General features: G+C 38.3%; 2 protein-coding genes across 5 annotated transcripts; both read right to left on the reverse strand.

Moving 5' to 3' along the window:
- Positions 1-182: 182 nt before the first annotated feature.
- vps72a (vacuolar protein sorting 72 homolog a) lies at positions 183-14,262 on the reverse strand. 4 transcript variants are annotated; one of them, XM_044334884.1, is made up of 8 exons: positions 13,850-14,262; positions 10,868-11,020; positions 10,325-10,445; positions 9,949-10,125; positions 9,302-9,446; positions 8,683-8,851; positions 7,825-7,888; positions 7,532-7,731 (listed from the first exon to the last, which is right to left on the reverse strand). In XM_044334884.1, the coding sequence occupies exons 1-7, from the start codon at positions 13,964-13,966 to the stop codon at positions 7,826-7,828; spliced, it is 945 nt and encodes a 314-aa protein (XP_044190819.1). In that variant the 5' UTR covers positions 13,967-14,262; the 3' UTR covers positions 7,532-7,731; position 7,825. The 4 variants fall into 4 exon arrangements, with proteins under 4 accessions (XP_044190818.1, XP_044190819.1, XP_044190817.1 ...); XM_044334883.1 differs by lacking the exons at positions 7,532-7,731; positions 7,825-7,888 and adding an exon at positions 183-1,527; XM_044334885.1 differs by lacking the exons at positions 7,532-7,731; positions 7,825-7,888 and adding an exon at positions 7,931-7,968.
- Positions 14,263-15,239: 977 nt separating this feature from the next.
- Positions 15,240-17,838, reverse strand: LOC122969948 (leucine-rich repeat and immunoglobulin-like domain-containing nogo receptor-interacting protein 1). Its single transcript, XM_044335999.1, has one exon. It carries the CDS (start codon positions 17,834-17,836, stop codon positions 16,010-16,012), a length of 1,827 nt encoding a protein of 608 aa, XP_044191934.1. The 5' UTR covers positions 17,837-17,838; the 3' UTR covers positions 15,240-16,009.
- Between the last annotated feature and the right edge of the window lie 424 nt (positions 17,839-18,262).

An 18,262-nucleotide genomic window follows, 5' to 3' on the forward strand; every position in this document is an offset into this window, starting at 1 on the left:
GGAGATAGATGGACCGAAACAGAAACCACCGCCTCCAAAAAGGCAGGCGAGTCCGCCCTGCGCTCCACCATCTCTGGAGTTTGTAACAGCCTAAAATAAAACGAAGCGATGACGGGGCCCCTGCCGCCCACTGCGCCCAATAATTAAGATGGAAATGAGGTTGGAGACCACAACAAAGTTCATTTAAGTTGCTTTTTAATGTCTCGTACAGATTTCTGTGTTAATAAGGCTCGTTTGCAAAACATCCATGAACTTATTTTTAGCCGGCAGAAAGTGGGAATGTGGTGCTTTCTATATTTTGGGAACACATATTCATCAATATTTCATGTAAACATTTTAATAAGGTGGTGCTCTCAGCTGAGAGGTGTTTTTGGAAACAAACATGGCGGATGGATGGTAAGACACAACTTATTATGTTATTATCTGTCATTGGCAGTCATTGGCAATACAGATGTCTGATAAGAAGTCAGGGACCAATGGAGCCAAGGCTGGATTACCAACGAGGCAAAGCAGGGGCCCCCCAGAGACCCTGGTTCACTGTGTGGCAACTGGTTTGTAGTAAATGAACTAACTTTGTCTTGGAAAATGGGAATATGAACAACTAAATCAAGACTTTTATTATTCAAATAATATTTCAGCCTATTTCTGCGCCTGAAGATTGGTCTGATTTAACACAGATGAAACCAAGTTAACTCAAACTATAAAAACAAATTAAAATATCCATCTTAATACAATATTAACATACCCATATGTGCAATTAAAAAGTTAATGGTCACTGTAATTATTTCTACTGTTCAGTAGAAATAGTGGTTGTACCAGTGGTAGTGGTTGTAAAGAATGATCAAAACGATAGCAGCAGAGGCAGAGATATCCTGACTTTTCAAGGTCCAGAAACACTGGATCCTACATTTCCCATACTGCAACTCAATAGCATCTTTTGTCAGACTTGCCCTGTCTGGCAAACTCACATTTCTTTCAAACATGCTGGTTTGTTACCTAAGGCATCCTGATAAAAGCCATACAAGAAAATTGTGCAACTGTTCTCACAGACTGAGTAGTACTCACCATGACAACTAAACTGATTTTCATATGTAAAACACAGACTGTATATAAAGATGGACGTGGCGAAGTCGGTTTGCATTGGAGCCAGTCTGAAGTCCAGAGTTGCAGCTTATGGTCGGCTCCATCTTTTTAAACCAAATCGGAGCAAAATGACCACCAGCACACTTATTAGAGGGCCCGAATTTAGAAATTGAAACCATAATGACTCATTGAAAAAAAACTGACTTAGTATTTCTAGAGAGGAGGTGTCACTTTTTGAATGGGGAGTCAATTGGTGCCAGAACCTAGCGGCCGATGGTGGCACTGAACTTCAAGGTGCTTCTGCATTATCCTCAGCCTCAAGCTGCTTGATGTTAAATCAATAAAGTGCCCCTTCAAGTTCACTTGAAGCAAATATGAGGGTTCAGCAGTCTTGCAGTCTTTATCTTCTTCTTCTTTGTGGTTGGACAGTGTTTCTTTGCTGAGCTGCAGTGGAGGTACAGTAACACAAAAAGGCAATTTCACACTGAAAAGACTGAAAACTTTGGAAGATAAACACTTGATTTGAGTAACTCAGACTGATGAAGTCTCATATAGCTTTGGCTGCATTTCAGAATGTATTTTTGCACAGGATGAGGATTGTGCCTTTCATCCTTCATTGAGTCCTGCTAGGGAGAGAGGAGGGATAACAGCAACGACAACTCTTTTATATGTGCATGTATGTATTATTTTAACAACAGACTTTAAAAAATGTGAACCCATCCTTTACGGTGCCTTAGTGATGGGTTTTTTTGTGTTGAAAACAACCCTGATATCTCAAACACGGGAGAAATCAAAGTCTGCGGGTGACTCATTTGGATTTTAATAGTCTGTAATCTGTTTTATTCTGGTCACTGAAAAACCGCCAGACAGTCCAACAAAACTGTTGCGGAAGTGTGGAGGCAACAGCAATTGTTCTGTTTCAAAGGGATTTTTATTTTGATATCTGCTATGTAAACATGTTATATAAATGTGTATTGCTAATTGTTAAATCCTGAATGTGTCATCATTTCGTGGGCACATATAAAGAAGGCGTGACATAAATCCCTGATAAAGAAGGCGTAACCCCCTTAGAGGATTGTTGTTTTTTTTTAAATTCTGTCTCTGTATCATAAACATGAGACTGGTAAATTGCGGCTCGAAAACGATCAGAAAACAGAGACGTGACATAATGATAACCTTTTTTTCTAAATGGTAATAATCCTTTGAATGAATCATTAAAAGGTTTGATCTGTTAAAAATACACCAACAAGAAGATAAACTGGCAGCGTTAAAACAGAAAACAGATTAACATTTGTTTGTTTTCACAGTTTATAGACACAATCTGTGACACGACTGTACTTTACACTTTTTGTGAAACGATGAATGAGTTGCTTAAATTATCTGTTCTTTATGCATTGCTCTTTTTATCTTCATAATCTAAGGTGGAGTTATAATATGACTGATCCAAGCTGCACTGAACACAAGAGAAGATTTGATAAAAACCAGATGGGAAGCTGATGTCAAAGCCTAACTTGGGACACTGGATAGACGGCACAGGCAGTCTTCAAAAAATATAGACTGGAAATGTCACATCCCCACTCTTTAATTCTCAAGCCTCACTCACTCAATCACTCACTTACACACACACGCACAGACACACACACACACACACACACACATCTCCATGGAAACTGATAAAAGAATTGCTGGTGTGCAAAAAAAGAAGAGATGGACAGAAGCGTATACAAGAACTTGGACGGTCAGCAAGAAACACATTCACGGCAGACATGAAAAACATGAGGGATCTATAAGCAGAAATCAATCAAGAAAATGCTAAATCAATCTGGTTATGATGTCAAAAATACTCGAGGAATATGATACTCATGCAAACCTTTCGAATCCAGCATCATAAAACGCTCTAAACCACAATTAAAGAGCGGCTCGAATGCAACTTTCTGCTTAATTACAGGCCGAACATTTGATGAGAGCTCGGCTCAAACCGCCCGAGACAAACACGCCGAGCTGATAGATTTTTGAGTAAATATGAAGCAATCACAGTTACGGGGACGTTGCAGATAGCAGAACAGAGAGGAGGGTGGGCAAGAGAAGAGGGGAGAGGACAAGGGAAGGAGTACAGCACAGAGTACAGCACAGTACACCACCTACACTCGTCGCCATGGCAACTACCACACTAGAACGAGTGAAAATGCAGTTGCCTTCTCTTCCTATTCTGAAAAATGTTCAATTGGTACCATATGCGCTTGTGCAGTATGTGGGAGACAAAGCTTTCAGCGTTGTGTTGTTGCATATGATATGAGAAGTATTTCAGAAGTATTTGGTTATAATTCCTCCCCTGCGAGAATAAATATTTTAACGGCATACGTTACATCCATCTATCCACCAGAGATGCTGGCTTAGCCTGACACTGAATTAATCACCATGGCTTTAAGGGATAACTTGTTATTTTTGAATTCATGTTATTTTTTCTCTCTCTCTTTGCTAAAGCAAGTGACACAGTGTGTGGGCAGCAGTTTCTTTCAAACAAGTATTTAGGTTGATAGAAATGAGAAAGGCAGGATAAAATAAATTCCATCGCCAAATGAGGGTCCTGTTGTTGGAGAAGATAAAGTGACACCACAACAACTTGAATCCTTTCAACACGGGTTTGTGTTACTCTGTCAAAGTCGAGGATGCCAGAGCGGTTTGATTTATTGGGTGTTATTGAGGAAGAACGTGTGTATAATTTGTCCTTAATTACATCTTGAGTTTAACCATAAAAAGGCTAATGAAATAATTTGAGATAATGTGTCTTTGCTACATCCATCACCCCTCTGTGTGGGCCTTTCATCCTATTCTGGACTCAATTCGCTTTCTCAAAATGGCTTATTTAACTGCCAACGTGCTGCTGTTAGCATAACTAGACGTTCATCCTACTAGCAAATAAATGATTCAAATTGTGGTGTTTAGTCACGTCAGTATGAAGGGATCTGCTTTGTCTAGTCCGTGTTAATTTGCGGGGCAGACTGTCATGATTAATACAAAAGTACAATCGGTCTGTCTGTCAACTCAGCATATGACAAATAGATGAGGTCGGTCGTCGGACAGCCCACCAGTAAGACGTCCAGATGGCCGATTCATCCGCCTCTGCTCTTCACTTCACCAGCATTTTTTTTTGCATCATGACAGACAGCATCTGACTGCCTGAACAGAGACGTACATTTGATCTTTATACCTGGCGTCATTGGAGAAGTCTGTTTTATCACAGGACTCTTGTTCTCACCACTGGAGGTATAAAGTCCTCATTGGAAATGTGAGGTTTTGGTCTTTATGATAACTTACATCTGTGTGAATACCTGTTGTATAATAGATTATTCATGTATTCCCTCAAGCAAATAAGTGCCTTAGTAATAGCTATATTTAACACTATACTACAAGAAATTAACATAATTGTTTTGTATCGGCAGGGAATGATGCAACACTTGTGATGCTGTGGGATGTCACTGCCAATTCAATTTAAAGAGACAGCAAAACGTTTTTCTAAAAAGTATTATACATTAATTTTTTTGTTTTTAGAGGTGTTAGTGGAGCTGCCATACATAATAGTTTTTATTCTTTCCAGCTGTGAGCAGCTCCTCCATTTTTTTGTGCATTTTCTTGCATTATGGGAGAAGAGTATAGATCAAAAGCATACTCAAAAAAGAAAAGCTATACTTTATTTTGTCACTTTTCCTGTATGAACATGCCAAATACTCAAAAATCTATTTAGAATTAGTGTGTAGTATGGAGTTGGGACACAGCTCATGTCTTTGTCAGGTCATCCTGGCAACTGAGGTTCTACTTTAAAGGACGGGTTTATAATTTGCCAAGTCTTTCTTTTAAACAACAGTCAGGTGCCCAAATGAACATTGACACATTTTTATTGCTGTAGTCATTCCTCCTGTTCATAGTAACCATTCAGAGATCCCTTCATAATGCACTTTCAATGTGAGTGATGGGGGACAAACTCCACAGTCGTCCTTCTGTGCAAAAATGAATTTAAAAGTTTATTTGAAGATAATAATAATAATAATAATGTCCAAATTAGTCAAATGAAGTCAATATCTTCCATTTTTGTTCCAAAATCCCTCTTATACTGTCTTTCCGCTGCGGCTGAACTGGAAAACACATTTTTAATAAAAAGACTAACTTTGGAAGATAACCACTTTATTTGACTAACTCAAACTGCTGAAGCCTCATGTTATGCTAAAAAAAATGCTTCAATGTTCATATGGACACCTGACTGTTGAAAATATACGAACCTATCCTTTAGGTTATAAAAGGAAACTTCTATTTTTCCATTTTCTATCTGTTGTTTCCCATCAATCCACCAAACAGACTAGGTTTAAAGAACATATGACGTGAGTACAGTAGTAGAGCTTACAAATGAGGGATACTGGTTCTACATGAGAGCGTGCTAAATGCATTTTCTCTTTACTGCACAATCAAAGAGCAGCTGACAAGTAAAGAACTGTAAATTATTCTTATGCTTTCATTGCATCAACTGCCAGGTTACTTAAGGGACAGAACAAAAGCCGCGGTTGACTGCTTGGCGAGATGCTCTGCTCAACAACATCAGGACAATACAGGAACAGCATGAGAAAATCCACTTGAGTGCAACATGATCCTTTTGGCAGCGATGTCAAATCTGAATTTTGGGAGCATTCCTGCACAAGTGAAAAATTGTGCATGAACCATCTGCTGAGGGCTAAACTGACTCGGAGGCAAGCTCAGCAGGATTTGTACCTGAAACTGCAAAAATAATTCAAGGTTGCCTTCACCAGTCAGCCGTGACGCCGCCATCCTCATCGATCGTGTTGCCGGCTGAAGTATTAATGACAAAACTGCCAAACTCAAGCTACAAAAAAAAAACATATTTTTCCTAATAATATAAATGATGTGCTAGGAACTTACTGTATTGTATGTCAAGAGTGTTATTTTTACCATAGACTATTTTAGGCACTGAAATCTGTGACTAAACGTTATTTTTGTTTCCCAGTGGGATTTTATGTAACAGGCAGGCAGAGATGGCCACAAGCTACTGGACGCGGTGATTTTTGTTCACTGTGAGAGGGGTCAAAGGTGCCAGGACTCAGTGGTGTTACGGGCAACTCTGTAACTCTGTGATTGTACCCTGAGAGAACAAATATAGAAAATCTAATTAAGGCCTTGGAGGGATCAACATGGCAGTATTGTTCGCTGCGACACTCGACACTGGAGCTCAAACAATTTTCTGCTATTAACCAGGAACAGAAATATAATAATAGCTTCATAACCAGCTTTATCTCAAAATGCTGGTAAATTTCCTGTCAGGCTACATTTAGATACTGTAATGTTTTTTGATTGTGTGCCAAATGTTATATCACACCGGATATCTACACACTGAGGCAGTGAGCAGTTTGTGGGAATATAAACTAAAATCTGAACGAGTATCTATCAGACTGATTTTTTTTTTTAACCGTGATGAGAGATCAAGAGAGAGTGAGGATATTTTAAGTAAGGGGGGAAATACAAACCATACAATGTCTTAAATACTTTAATGCTTATTGATCTGCTCAATTTTAGCACTGGGAAGTTGCTGGGAGAAATTATAGCTCTGAATGTTTTGATCGATTTACACAGTCAAACTAATTTGTCAGATACAGGCAGTGAATATAACTCCTGGGCACAGTTCTCCTAAAATGATCTCATGTGATTCAGTAATGAGGCTGAACTGTATATGAAATTAAGTTTTGATATTGTGATATTTTTTCATTCTCAGTAAACTAAGGTTAAATTAGCTTTAATGACAAAAAAGATCCCACCGTACAGGTAGAATCAGGGTGGGTTTTAAGTAAAGGAGGACGTTACAGATGAAGCTCTTTTAGTAGCAGGCTTGTAATGCCTAGATGTTCCTCTGAGAGATTCAGGAAGTCCTTTGTACCTGCTGCAGTGAAGTTTTTTAATTAACATGGTCTATTGATTATCAGATAATGATGATAATGTTGAGGACTGTATTAGTGGATGTATTGAGGATTGTGGTAATGTTGAGGTCCATGAATATGTTGATGTCGTGTCATACAGCCACATTGATGTTTACACTATTTATTATGCTGCTGTGCTTTCTATATTGTACTGCCTTGAGATGTGATTGCCTTTTTACTTGTTGTTTATTGTTACTTGTTATTTACTGTCCTACGTGATGTTTGTCTTATTTGTATGGTGGCACTGTTTCTCCCCTAAGGGACTAATAAAGTATTTCGTATGGTAAATAATTTTTTTCTTATCAAACATAATTATAAAATGTTGATGTTAAATGAACAAATCCCTCTCGACAGTCTGACGCTTTTGTGTTTAGTGTGTTTACAAAATACTTAGTACAGTGCAGCTGTTGCTTCAGTGTTTGAGGTAAATGAAAGGTTTTACAGACCAGACTTCATGGAAATAGTAAATATAAATTTTTTCAAGTGTCAAATATTTATTTTTTCTTGAGAAATATGTACATTTGTAGAAAGCAAAAGTTTTAACAATAACAAAAATGGCATTTTATAAAAACAAAAAAAAAACGTGAAGGCAAGTCAGATTTTTTTATCCACTCAACCTGGATTTGTCATTCAAGGCGTTAAAGGTGCAATGTGTAGAATTTAGTGGCATCTAGCAGAACAGACTTGGCAGAAATGGAATATAAAATTCATAAGTATGTTTTAATTATTGTATAATCACCTGAAATTGTTGTGTTTTCGTTACCTTAGAATGAGCCCTTTATATCAACATAGGGCGCAGATCCTCTTCCACGGAGCCCACCATGTTTCTACAGTAGCCCAGAACAGACAAACCAAACACTGGCTCTAGAAAATTTCACATTTTTCTTCGCAACTACTGTAGGTTCTCCTACAGGCTTGGAAGAGGAGGAGAGGGGAGGGAGGGGGTATTTAGTTGGTTGCATTCTGCAAGATCACCACTAGACGCCACTAAATCCAACACACTGCACCTTTAATCTACAAAATAAACCTTATACACAGAAACATCACAAATAAGACTTTTCTTCTTTGCAGTTAAAGGGAATGCCTGATTTGGTTGTGTTGATGTTTGTTTGTTGTGTACTTGTAAATCTGTTTTGTATGGTGAACATTGACTGCTCAAATCACAACCCAAAATGTTTTGTTTTTCCTGTAATTTCCTGGTTGCTGGGAACATTTTGTACAGATGGAGTCAGAAGTAGATGCAGACAATTGTTTGTCTTGTAAAGAAAAAGTATTCATGGTGTCAGGCAGCAACTGGTTGTAGTTTTCCGTCATGTTACTCAGTCAAGTCACTCTACCAGAACTAAGAAATCTAAAAAAGAAACACAAGTCTATTTCCAAAATTCTGCGTGAAAGTAATCTATGTTGCAACAGCACTCTGCTTGACCAACATTTTCTGCCGGGCACCCTTAGTTGTTGTGGAGTCAAGTCCCGTCGCCCCTCCCGAAGTGTTTGGAAATCCATGAGCAGCCACGTATTTACGGTACGCCTCTCGGATGATGCGGAAGGCTCGTGTGTTAGCGTAAGGGATATCAGTTACTGGGTCTCGGTACAGTGCGGCCTTATGGGTGACTGGACAAACCTCCTGGACAGGAAGCTGAGGACTTGACTGTGCGCTGGGTGGGAAGCCTGCCTCGAACGCTTCGTCATCACTGAACGTTATGTAGGTGCGGGAACACAAGCCTCCGGCGGGCTGCTGGGAAGGTGTGGAGGGATTTGGCGGAGCAGTCTGAGGAACGTCCTGATCCAACCTTTGGAAAAAATACAGGTATTACAAATATTATCGTTTTTCCATAACCATTTTATATGGTGATGATCTGTGTAAGATTAGCATTTTTTGCTAAATGTGTTCTTGTTTTCTCATCTTAACTTTTTGTTTTAGTCAAATGAAATATTTGGTCAAGGGTTTTAAGAGCTCAAGTGAAATGAAGCACTACAATTTTCACAGCAGGAGAACTGAAAATGTAATAAATCTCCTTATATAACTACTAATCATGGGCGTACAATGTTTTGGTATTTGATCATCTAAAAAGGGGTGAAATACGTTTATGGTCAAAGCATTTGAAGCAAAATATTGTTTTCCACTGAGCAGATTACTTCAAACAAACCCAAAAACTGTATAAAGCGGTTCAAAAAGGTCAGTATTCTCTCCGCCAAATTATTTCTGAAGCCAAATAAGTCCAGCTGGAGATTATACGTACCCTTCAACATCAACATTTTCTTCTTTTAGGACTGAGTGAGACACAAGGGGCATGAGGACTGAATGATAACGGATGGTTGGTCCTTCGAAACGCCGCTTCTTATGGACTTGTTTCTTCTTGTCCGCCTCCAGACGTTCATAGTTTTCTATAAACAGAAAGTAAAATGAAATGGCATTCCTATTTTAAATGTGTATTGTAATCAAGTGAAACATTTTGAGGCGATATATGGATATGCATATATTCATTATTAATTTAGTAACATTTCAAAAGCAATGAACTGGTAAATTAATTATTCAGTTAAATTAGTATATAGTGAACTTACTATTTCCATTGTCATTTATTTATGTTTGTGCAATGATATTTCTGTGATTCTTGCTTTATTTGTAATAAAAAACCTCTGATAAAGTTATACTGTTATTGTACAAAAAGCAATGTAAAAAAACAAAACTGGCCATGATAAAATCAGATATATGATCACGTTACTGACTGTAACGTATCATAAACTGAAGATTTAGCACATGTATGCTCTACTGAAGACAAATATATTTTTTTGTACAAATTCTCTCATTACATATCAAGTAACGTGACGGCCCAAACACTATAAAGGTCTGTGTAGCAACAGCCTTAAGCCTGAAACATTATAATACCTAGCGATCGAATGTTGATCTCAGCTGTTATCTTGGCCTCAGCCAGCAGTTCTTCTTGGGTTAGGGGCCGGTCACGGTGGGCGCCTCTCCGTCGCCTAGGTGCATCCTGTCGCTCTTGCAAGCGCAGATTGGTCTTCCGAGTGTGTTCACTGGTGGACTGTCGCACAGACTTCCGAGCTAAAGATGGATGAATAACTCCGATTAACCCAAACAAAGGAGTTGTTGTGTACAAAAACTCTTTACTCCAGTTTCCGCGGACATGGTGGCTTTTTCTGATGCTGTTGTAATGTAATCATGGTGTGCTTATGATGTGATGGAACAATTTAAGTGTTTTTAGCATTTTGAATTTATGAAAAGGTATCTGTAGCAATCTTACTCTCGCCAAAATCTTGAAATTCTTGAGGAATCCTCCTTTTGAGCTCCACTTTAGCTTTCTCTGTCTTCTTTGTTTCCTCAGAGGGTCTTTTGGGTTTGGGCTTTGCCACTTTTATAGGTTCCTTGGATTAAACAAAGACAAAAAGCCATCTATTTAATAAATATATTACAAACAAGCAAACTTTTCTGAAAGAAAGTTAGAAATGCCTGCTTATGACCATAACATAACAGATTCTAATTCCACAACCACAAATGAAATTGTGGTGGCAAAGCTAAATCAACAACTCTTACTGCTCCCTCAGCTGCAGTTGAGATGATGGTATTTGGCATCAACTGCTGCAGAGCAATAATGGTAAAAAGCAGCTACAAAAGGGTTTATGTGTGCAATAGTATGAATGTAAATGAGGCTGAAAAAGAGCATATATGGTCAGGAATATTCTTCACCAGATAAAGCAGGGATAAATATACACAAGAGGAAAGATTTAGGTGAAGTTAATTAAATTAATTAATTAAGTCAGACAGTTCCTGAAATTACTGTCACTACCTTATATGCTTTCGTGACAACTCGACTTTTCCTTCGAGGCGCGTCCTCCTCCTGGTCGCTGTCTGGCTCGTCACCCTCATCAATGTCAAAATCACTGTCCACCTCATCCTCTGTGTCTGAATGTTCTCCATGATACTCGTCATCTCCTGATTCCTGAAGGGAAAGCAAAGGGACACACAATTTAGTTTGAAATGTAATACAAATACAATAAAATAGAAGCTAATCAGGCTAGAGTAGTGTAGCGTTGTGTGGCTAAATTAAGTTCTGCAATGTGCATGTTTGCTGTTAAAAAAAATTTAATTTAAATTTAAATCTGTGAGATTTTATGAGGGAGACTCTTTCCCATATAATGAGCATGTTTATTTTTAATTCAGCTGATACAGCTACTAACACTCACTCTCCTACAGCACAAACACATACAGAGAGGAAACTCGAGAGCAATTTATAAGAATTTAATACAGGCTGCATCAGGCTCATGGGGTGTATTTACAAGGGGTAGACGAAATAATATCAACACCTCACGTACCAGAACATAAACTCTGATGAAGCTTCATCACATCTACAAAAGAAGTTGATAATTTTAAGCTAGATGCCATATAGCAGCAGTTTTAAAGAGTCCTGGAAATCTGCATTTTTGGTGAGTTTCCAAAGCAACTAGAAGAGCTCTGAGGAAGCAGAATAATCTGCCCCTAAATATTAAGTGCATACATAAGAGAAAACCTGCAATTTATTTATTTATTTGTGACATGTAGATCATGACAACATATGCAAACACATGCAAACTGCAGTGACTAAGAGTAACATATTTAAAATACTTAACTGACAGTCAGAAGTTGAAAATATTTGAGTGACATTATTAATCAGATTAGCCTTCAAATCCAAGTATGTGTACAGGCATGATCACACAGTTTTATCACAGATGACTGAGGTGTCACAGGATTTGTTTGTGATTTTTCATCCAGTTATTTTTCATCAAACTCAAAACTGAGATGAACGTCAGAGCAGCCGGTGCTAAACCCTCCTACACAAGTTGACCCTTGAACCAGCAGCTGTTTGAAGAAAATTAGCTAGACTGTAAATTGAGAAAACAAATCTGCATCGTAACGCCTGAAATTAAGTTACCACATTATTAAATGATAGTGTATAATGTTGTCACACAATACAGCTTAAGTCTTTCTTCTCACTGTGTGTGTGGGAGTGTCGGAAGAGAGGCTGACACTCATCTGGCCTTCATAACTTTGTTGGCTCTAAAATGAACTGAAAGGATATTTTGGAGTCATGGTGACAATTTCGGATGAATCACCCTGGCATGGTGGTTTTGATGACCAGGGCTGCTGCAAGCCTTAATGGACTGTACATTGTGCAGACTGATTCCATGTTGGACACCTGTGACAGCTTTACTGGATGGTTGAACTTCATATATTTTTCTCCTTTTTTTGTGGACCTATTCATAGATTTGAGAAACCAAAGCTAACAGGACTTTGTCCCAGTCTCCAAAACCTGCAGTCTGCTGAGCATTTTATGCCAACCCTGCTATTGAACATGATCTTCTCACACAATATTATTTATTTTGTTGATAATGGCAGGCATGGAGGCATGAGCGGGTCTTTTGGCATTGCAGAGATTTTGAGATGTAAGGGAACATACACTGAGTTGCCAGCTAAAACTGATGTAGTCTAATAAAAAGCCCTGTAATGAATTCGACCTTCATGGAGGTTTTTGATTAAATTGTTTTAAGAGGAGTCGGCTCAATTTTATGGACATTTTGGAGGCCGTAGTTTGTGATGCTGTGTGATTGTACTGCATTATAAAAACATGCTTATAATACTTGGACCACAACATTTACAGTACCAGTCAAAAGTCTGGATACCCCTCATTCACTTTAATAAGAAAGTGTGTCCAAACTTTTAACATGTACTGTATGTAAACAAGGGATAGACTAAATATTATAAACACCTCTCAGGAACTCTCACTCTCAAACAAATTAAATGTTTTACCTATTTCCAAATGACCTATTTATTTACTACTTTACGGAGTAATGTAAATTCAGTTTTCTTCTTATTAATGTATTTAACATATGGACCTGAGATCAATTAATCTCAGGTTTTTTCACACTTTTTCCTCTGCTCAAAAATGTGTTTTGCTTCTTGTTACTAGAGTTGAATGTTTGAGCGCCACTGTGCAAAATGATATATATGCAGAGTTTGATACTTGAAGGATGTTTTCACATTCATCTGCTGAAAGTGGAAAGTTCCTCTGAGATCACTGAAAATCCAATTTTAAGCAGTGGACCTACAAGAATGATTTGTGACTTCAAAAATAGTTTGGAAGCCACTTCTGGTCCGATATTCAACTTACACAAGTGTGATGTGGAAACCTGAAGCCTCCAGTATACAAACACTGAGAATAGACTTCTTAGTGAAGTGGGAGACATCTTGTGTCCAGCAGTTAAACTTTTGAGATGAAATATATTTTCATATTTCTTGATTCTGGGATTTTTAATTAGGGAGAAGGAGTTGATGTCATTTTAAGAGTTTTAATATGATAATTTAACTTTTTTGGTGAACAAACAATATCAGACACAAATTATTATTCAAAGTAGAGTATTTTATACACATTTTAAAATATGTGTTGTTTATCAAAAGAAAATTATGAGATACAATTTATACTTTCATTCATCATTTAGTTTCTGTCTTCTTATGTGAATGGTAAAATAAATACCACATTATTTGGGCTTTCTAACTGCTTTTCTGGTCTACCTCCGATAACTCGTGTTATTAGACGTCTGTTATTGAATGTTAATGAATGATTAATTTAAAAGTAAATCACAGTTAGTTGCAATCTAATGTGACTCCGCCTCAGTAAATATAAAGCTATAGTAACAAGAGATTCAGCCAGCTTTTCAAGAGACCAATGCAAGCTGATGCTTACTTATTAGCTCACTCATGTCTTGCAGTTTAATAAACGCTAACTGTTACTCACATCGTTGAAGCCTCCGTAAGTGGTCTTGTAGAACTCGTCCTCTTCTTCAGCATCCAGTAGTTTTGACATGCGATTACCAGCAGTCTTTCGGGGTTCTCGGTCAACTGCGAGAGTCATGTTTGTGATAATTTAAGTTATAGCTAAACAATGGTAGCGGCTGGGTATATATTGAGCGCTAATGCTAACCGTTGTACACCTAATATTTGCTGTTTTGGAGGGAACTCCGTCACTTGCTGTGTTGTGTTGAATTATCTGTTGGTATCCATATTTATTTAAGTTAGAACTAAGTTTTAAAGTCACGCTAATGTGTTTTATTCTCGAATCCACTCCAGTAACATTTGCTGGAGCTAACCGCTAACTAGACTAGCCGCTACTTTCCACACATCCGGGATCCGGAGCAGGTGACGTACTTCCGGGCTACAGCGCAAAGACCGCTTTCAACTCATCAAATAGGCTATTCAATTTAAATTTGATATATATATATGTTTTACATAAATGTATTTATTAATATTTTGTTCACATGAAAATATGAATTGCTAAATCACCTGTGAATCATTATAATGTTGTCATGGAAACCAGTTACTGAGATGGTGCCTGACACTCAGAGAGCTAATATGTTGTTACCATGGAAACAATATAATTTGGATGAACCTCCTTCTGTCGGTTTAATTTGTGAGTCTTCATTATCAAGATACAGAGCAAGACATCATCATCGTTGTTGATGTTGTAATACATTTGTTACCAGTTCAATTTCTGGTGATTGTATGTTATTTTCGTTTAGATTTCGTTTTAGATTCGTTTACTTATTCGTTGTTGTACGTCTCTCCTTGTGTCACTTTGTAATGCCCTGTATGTTCTGTCAATCACTTATTTTGTACTTTCAATAAGACATTTTTTTTAAACGAAGTGTTCTTGCTGTGCTCTCACTAAAAGACCTTTCAGATTATGGTTAAACAACTAACAGTTAATATTATTTACAGTTAAAATAAGTCATTTATTTAACTATATGCCCTCTATAAGCCTCTCACTTATTTCAAATCATAATTTAAATTTCATTGCTGCATTTTGCTGCAATAAGAAAACATGTAACATGTTTGAGAACTTGCTAGTTTTGTGGTTTGTGTCAGAAAAATCAGCAAATATTTACATTTGAAAGGAAAGCAGTGAATTTTGGCATTTTTGCTTTTTTTTTTAAAAAAAAAAAAAAAAGGCTTAAACAATTACTTGATTATCAAACCAGTTGCGTGTTAGTGACTGTTTCTTGGCTATGGGGTATTTTCAGTGTCAACACACACAAAAAACTACTACAACATTTTGGAAAGCACAATAACTTTATTTTGTGCTGCAAATGAAATGCTTTATTGGGGAAATTTTAAAAAACTTACAATCCCTACATCCATTAAAGAGTGAGTACAGCAGTAAATATGACAATATGTATATACATGCAAAAAATATCTAATCAAATTAAGTAGATATGACATGCCAGATGCAAGTATTGTGTATATTAACCTTAATATAAGGTTAAGATCCCTGTTACTATATTATGGTTATCTCATGGCTGCTATCTGCAGACCATAATAATTATTTTTGATAAAGTGTACTATTCAAATGTGCTCTTTAGAAGCCAAATGTACAAAAAATAAACAAACCATAAAGATCAGTCATATCAGACAGACCTAAACTCATTTCTTATTCATTATCTGTACTGAATTCTTAAATAGTTTCTTTATATAAACATCAAGCAATAAGCAATTAACTGAATAATTTATATCTTTACATCTTACATGCATTATGCCTATTAAATACTGCATACTTTGATTACTTTACATGCAGTCTCTGTTGTAATGAAGCTTCTGTTTTATAAAAGACACAGACATGAAATATAAAGCTGAATAATAACGTCCATGTTTATGTTCAACGTTCCTAAAATGTAACTTGAAATCTACATGATCACATATATATTTAAATTTGAACAGTTAGCCTCTGGTGGACACAAGCTAACATGCTTCAGAGATTAAATCCTAATTATAAACTTTTATTTATGTGCAGAAATTGTAGCTGTAATCACCAGATGGTTTTACATTTTACAAGTGCTATACATTTCCTGTGCCAACTCATACCAGGTGTTTAAAATGAAAAAAAGACTTTTCACTTATTGACTCATATTAGTTTCATGGTGAACCTGCTTGTCTCCGTAGAGTTGCCTGTGCCTCCATTACTGGACATTGTGCTTCGTGGCACATATGCGATTGTGGCCGTGTGTTTTATTTGCCCTTTGCTCTTACTCCAGAATAACATGAAAATGAAACATACGCTCACAGAGCTGAAAAATGAAGTGAACCCAATGGTTGCTGCTATCAGTAACGTCTTGACATCAAATGGGAGTTTCTGAGGTCCATTCACACCTGGAGAGGCAGACGGAAAGGCAAACCAACTTTTAAGACGAAAGGGGTTTTTAGAAGATGATGGAAAGCGTCGGACATGAAGGCTGACAGGAACGCTGTCATTTCCTGCTGCATTAGATGCCACACAGAGATATTTACCACTGTCTTGAGGCTGAGCGTAGCGGACCTCCAGCGAGCCATTGGAGAGAACTCGTATTCTACCAATGGGTGATAACGGTCTTAGCTGTGGGTTTAGCCAAGTGACAGATGGCAGAGGGTCACCTTCTGTGTTGCAGTAAAACACCACTGTGTGTCCCTGATCAACTCTCACTTCTTGAGGTTGGCGGTTCAGAATTCGAGGCTGCCGACAGGTGAGCAAAGCTGGGAGCTCAGCTTCAGAGAAGTCTAGAAAATCCCAGCCCTGCAACTGAGCAGAGGTAGTGCAAGTTGGCGGATATCCACCAAAGTCCAGATACAGGCGCCTGTGCACCACCCACAGCAAGCGACAGTCACATGCAAGTGGATTGTTGTCAAGTCCCAGACTTTCTAGGGTGTCCACTGAATGGAAAACACCCGTCTCGAGTGTGGTGAGAAGGTTTCTAGACACATTCAGCAGTCTGAAGCGTGCCAAGCCCTTGAATGCTCCAAGTTCAATACGCAGCAATGATCCTCCAACTAGATGGAGCTCTTGGAGCCGCAGCAAGTCACCGAGCAGGATTCCATGAATGTAGGTGATTGGATTAAAAGACAAGTCAAGGTATACGAGATATACAAGATGGTGCAAAGGGATGTAGGGGACATCACTGAGATTGCAGTGGATGATGGTGAGGGATGTAAGATTTAGGCCAAAGAGACTGTTTCCTGACAGGGTCTCCAGCCAGGGGCAATGAGATATGAAAAGTTCCTTTAGACGTGCTAGATGACGGAAAGAGTAGTTTGGCAGTGAGTTGAGGCCAAGCTGGTGAAAATGAAGGCTTCTCAGCCCACTAAGTTGTGTGAGTGCCTCTGTCGGCACAGCAGTGAGATTGCAGGCATCAAGGTGCAGCTCTTGTAGGCTGGTTAGGCCAGTGAAAGCTTGATGAGAGATGAAAACTAAATCATTTTCTGCTGCTTTTATAAACTGCAGGGCTGCTAAGTCACGGAAAGTGAAATCTAGGAAAACAAGGATCTTGTTGTCACTTATGTCAAGTAACTGCAGTTTTGTCAACCCAGCAAACGCTCCTACAGGAATAATCTTCAGGTGATTGCGAGCAAGACGCAGAGTTAGCAGGCTTTGCAAGCCGAAAAAAGCTTCCACTTCAATTATTACCAGGATGTTATCACTTAAATCCAAGTCCAAGAGGTGTGTTAAAGTCTGAAACTGCTGACGCACCAGAGTCTTTATTATATTATGAGTTAAGTTCAGTAGTTTAGTGTCTTGTGGGAGACCGTCAGGCACTGTGGTAAGTTGGCCATAAGAGCAGTTCAGCTCCAGCACCGAAGTGTTGCAGCGACAGGAGTGAGGACACGGCCGGCGTGTTTCGGATGTTAATACCAGCCCTGCTGCCAACAGGTACAGAGCTCCCCAGCACAGCCTTTCGTGGACAGCAATCCCCACAAACATCTGGTGGCCTGCCTGAAAGTGTAAGTAAGAGAGACAGAGAGAGAGAGAGAGAGACAGCTAAAGTGATAAAATGTACTGATGTCACATCATACAGGAGAAAAATGTGAATAACAAGTTATATAACAAGTATATGGATGGCGATTTTCTATATTTTTGTTACTGTCAACGAATCACTTGTGCAGAGCCAAACTAACAATGAATTCATCTACTTTAAATGGTGTCTGATCTTATTCTTCTGTGCCGTAGACCTCCACTGTTGTCCAAAAGCTATTAAAAACACGTCAGTGAGCCACATCGCTGCACTGGGTGACATGTTCCTTCACCACAGAGAGTTTGGTCACGTCTGTTTGTTAAGAAACACTTCCAAAGGCTAATAAGAAAGATCACAGTTTCAGTCTCAGGAGAGAAGTTCCTTGTATGGCAGAC

This window comes from Thunnus albacares, chromosome 19 (assembly GCF_914725855.1).
Source record: "Thunnus albacares chromosome 19, fThuAlb1.1, whole genome shotgun sequence".
Taxonomy (NCBI): Eukaryota; Metazoa; Chordata; class Actinopteri; order Scombriformes; family Scombridae; genus Thunnus; species Thunnus albacares.

Excerpts from the sequence above, each read along its gene's own strand:
- vps72a (XM_044334882.1), bottom strand. The coding sequence starts at position 13,966 with ATGACTCTCGCAGTTGACCGAGAACCCCGAAAGACTGCTGGTAATCGC. Across the intron at positions 11,021-13,849 it reads CTTACGGAGGCTTCAACGAT|GAATCAGGAGATGACGAGTA; the intron begins GTGAGTAACAGT and ends CTTTCCCTTCAG. Across the intron at positions 8,852-9,301 it reads GAAAATGTTGATGTTGAAGG|GTTGGATCAGGACGTTCCTC; the intron begins GTACGTATAATC and ends TTTTTTCCAAAG.
- LOC122969948 (XM_044335999.1), bottom strand. The coding sequence starts at position 17,836 with ATGTTTGTGGGGATTGCTGTCCACGAAAGGCTGTGCTGGGGAGCTCTG.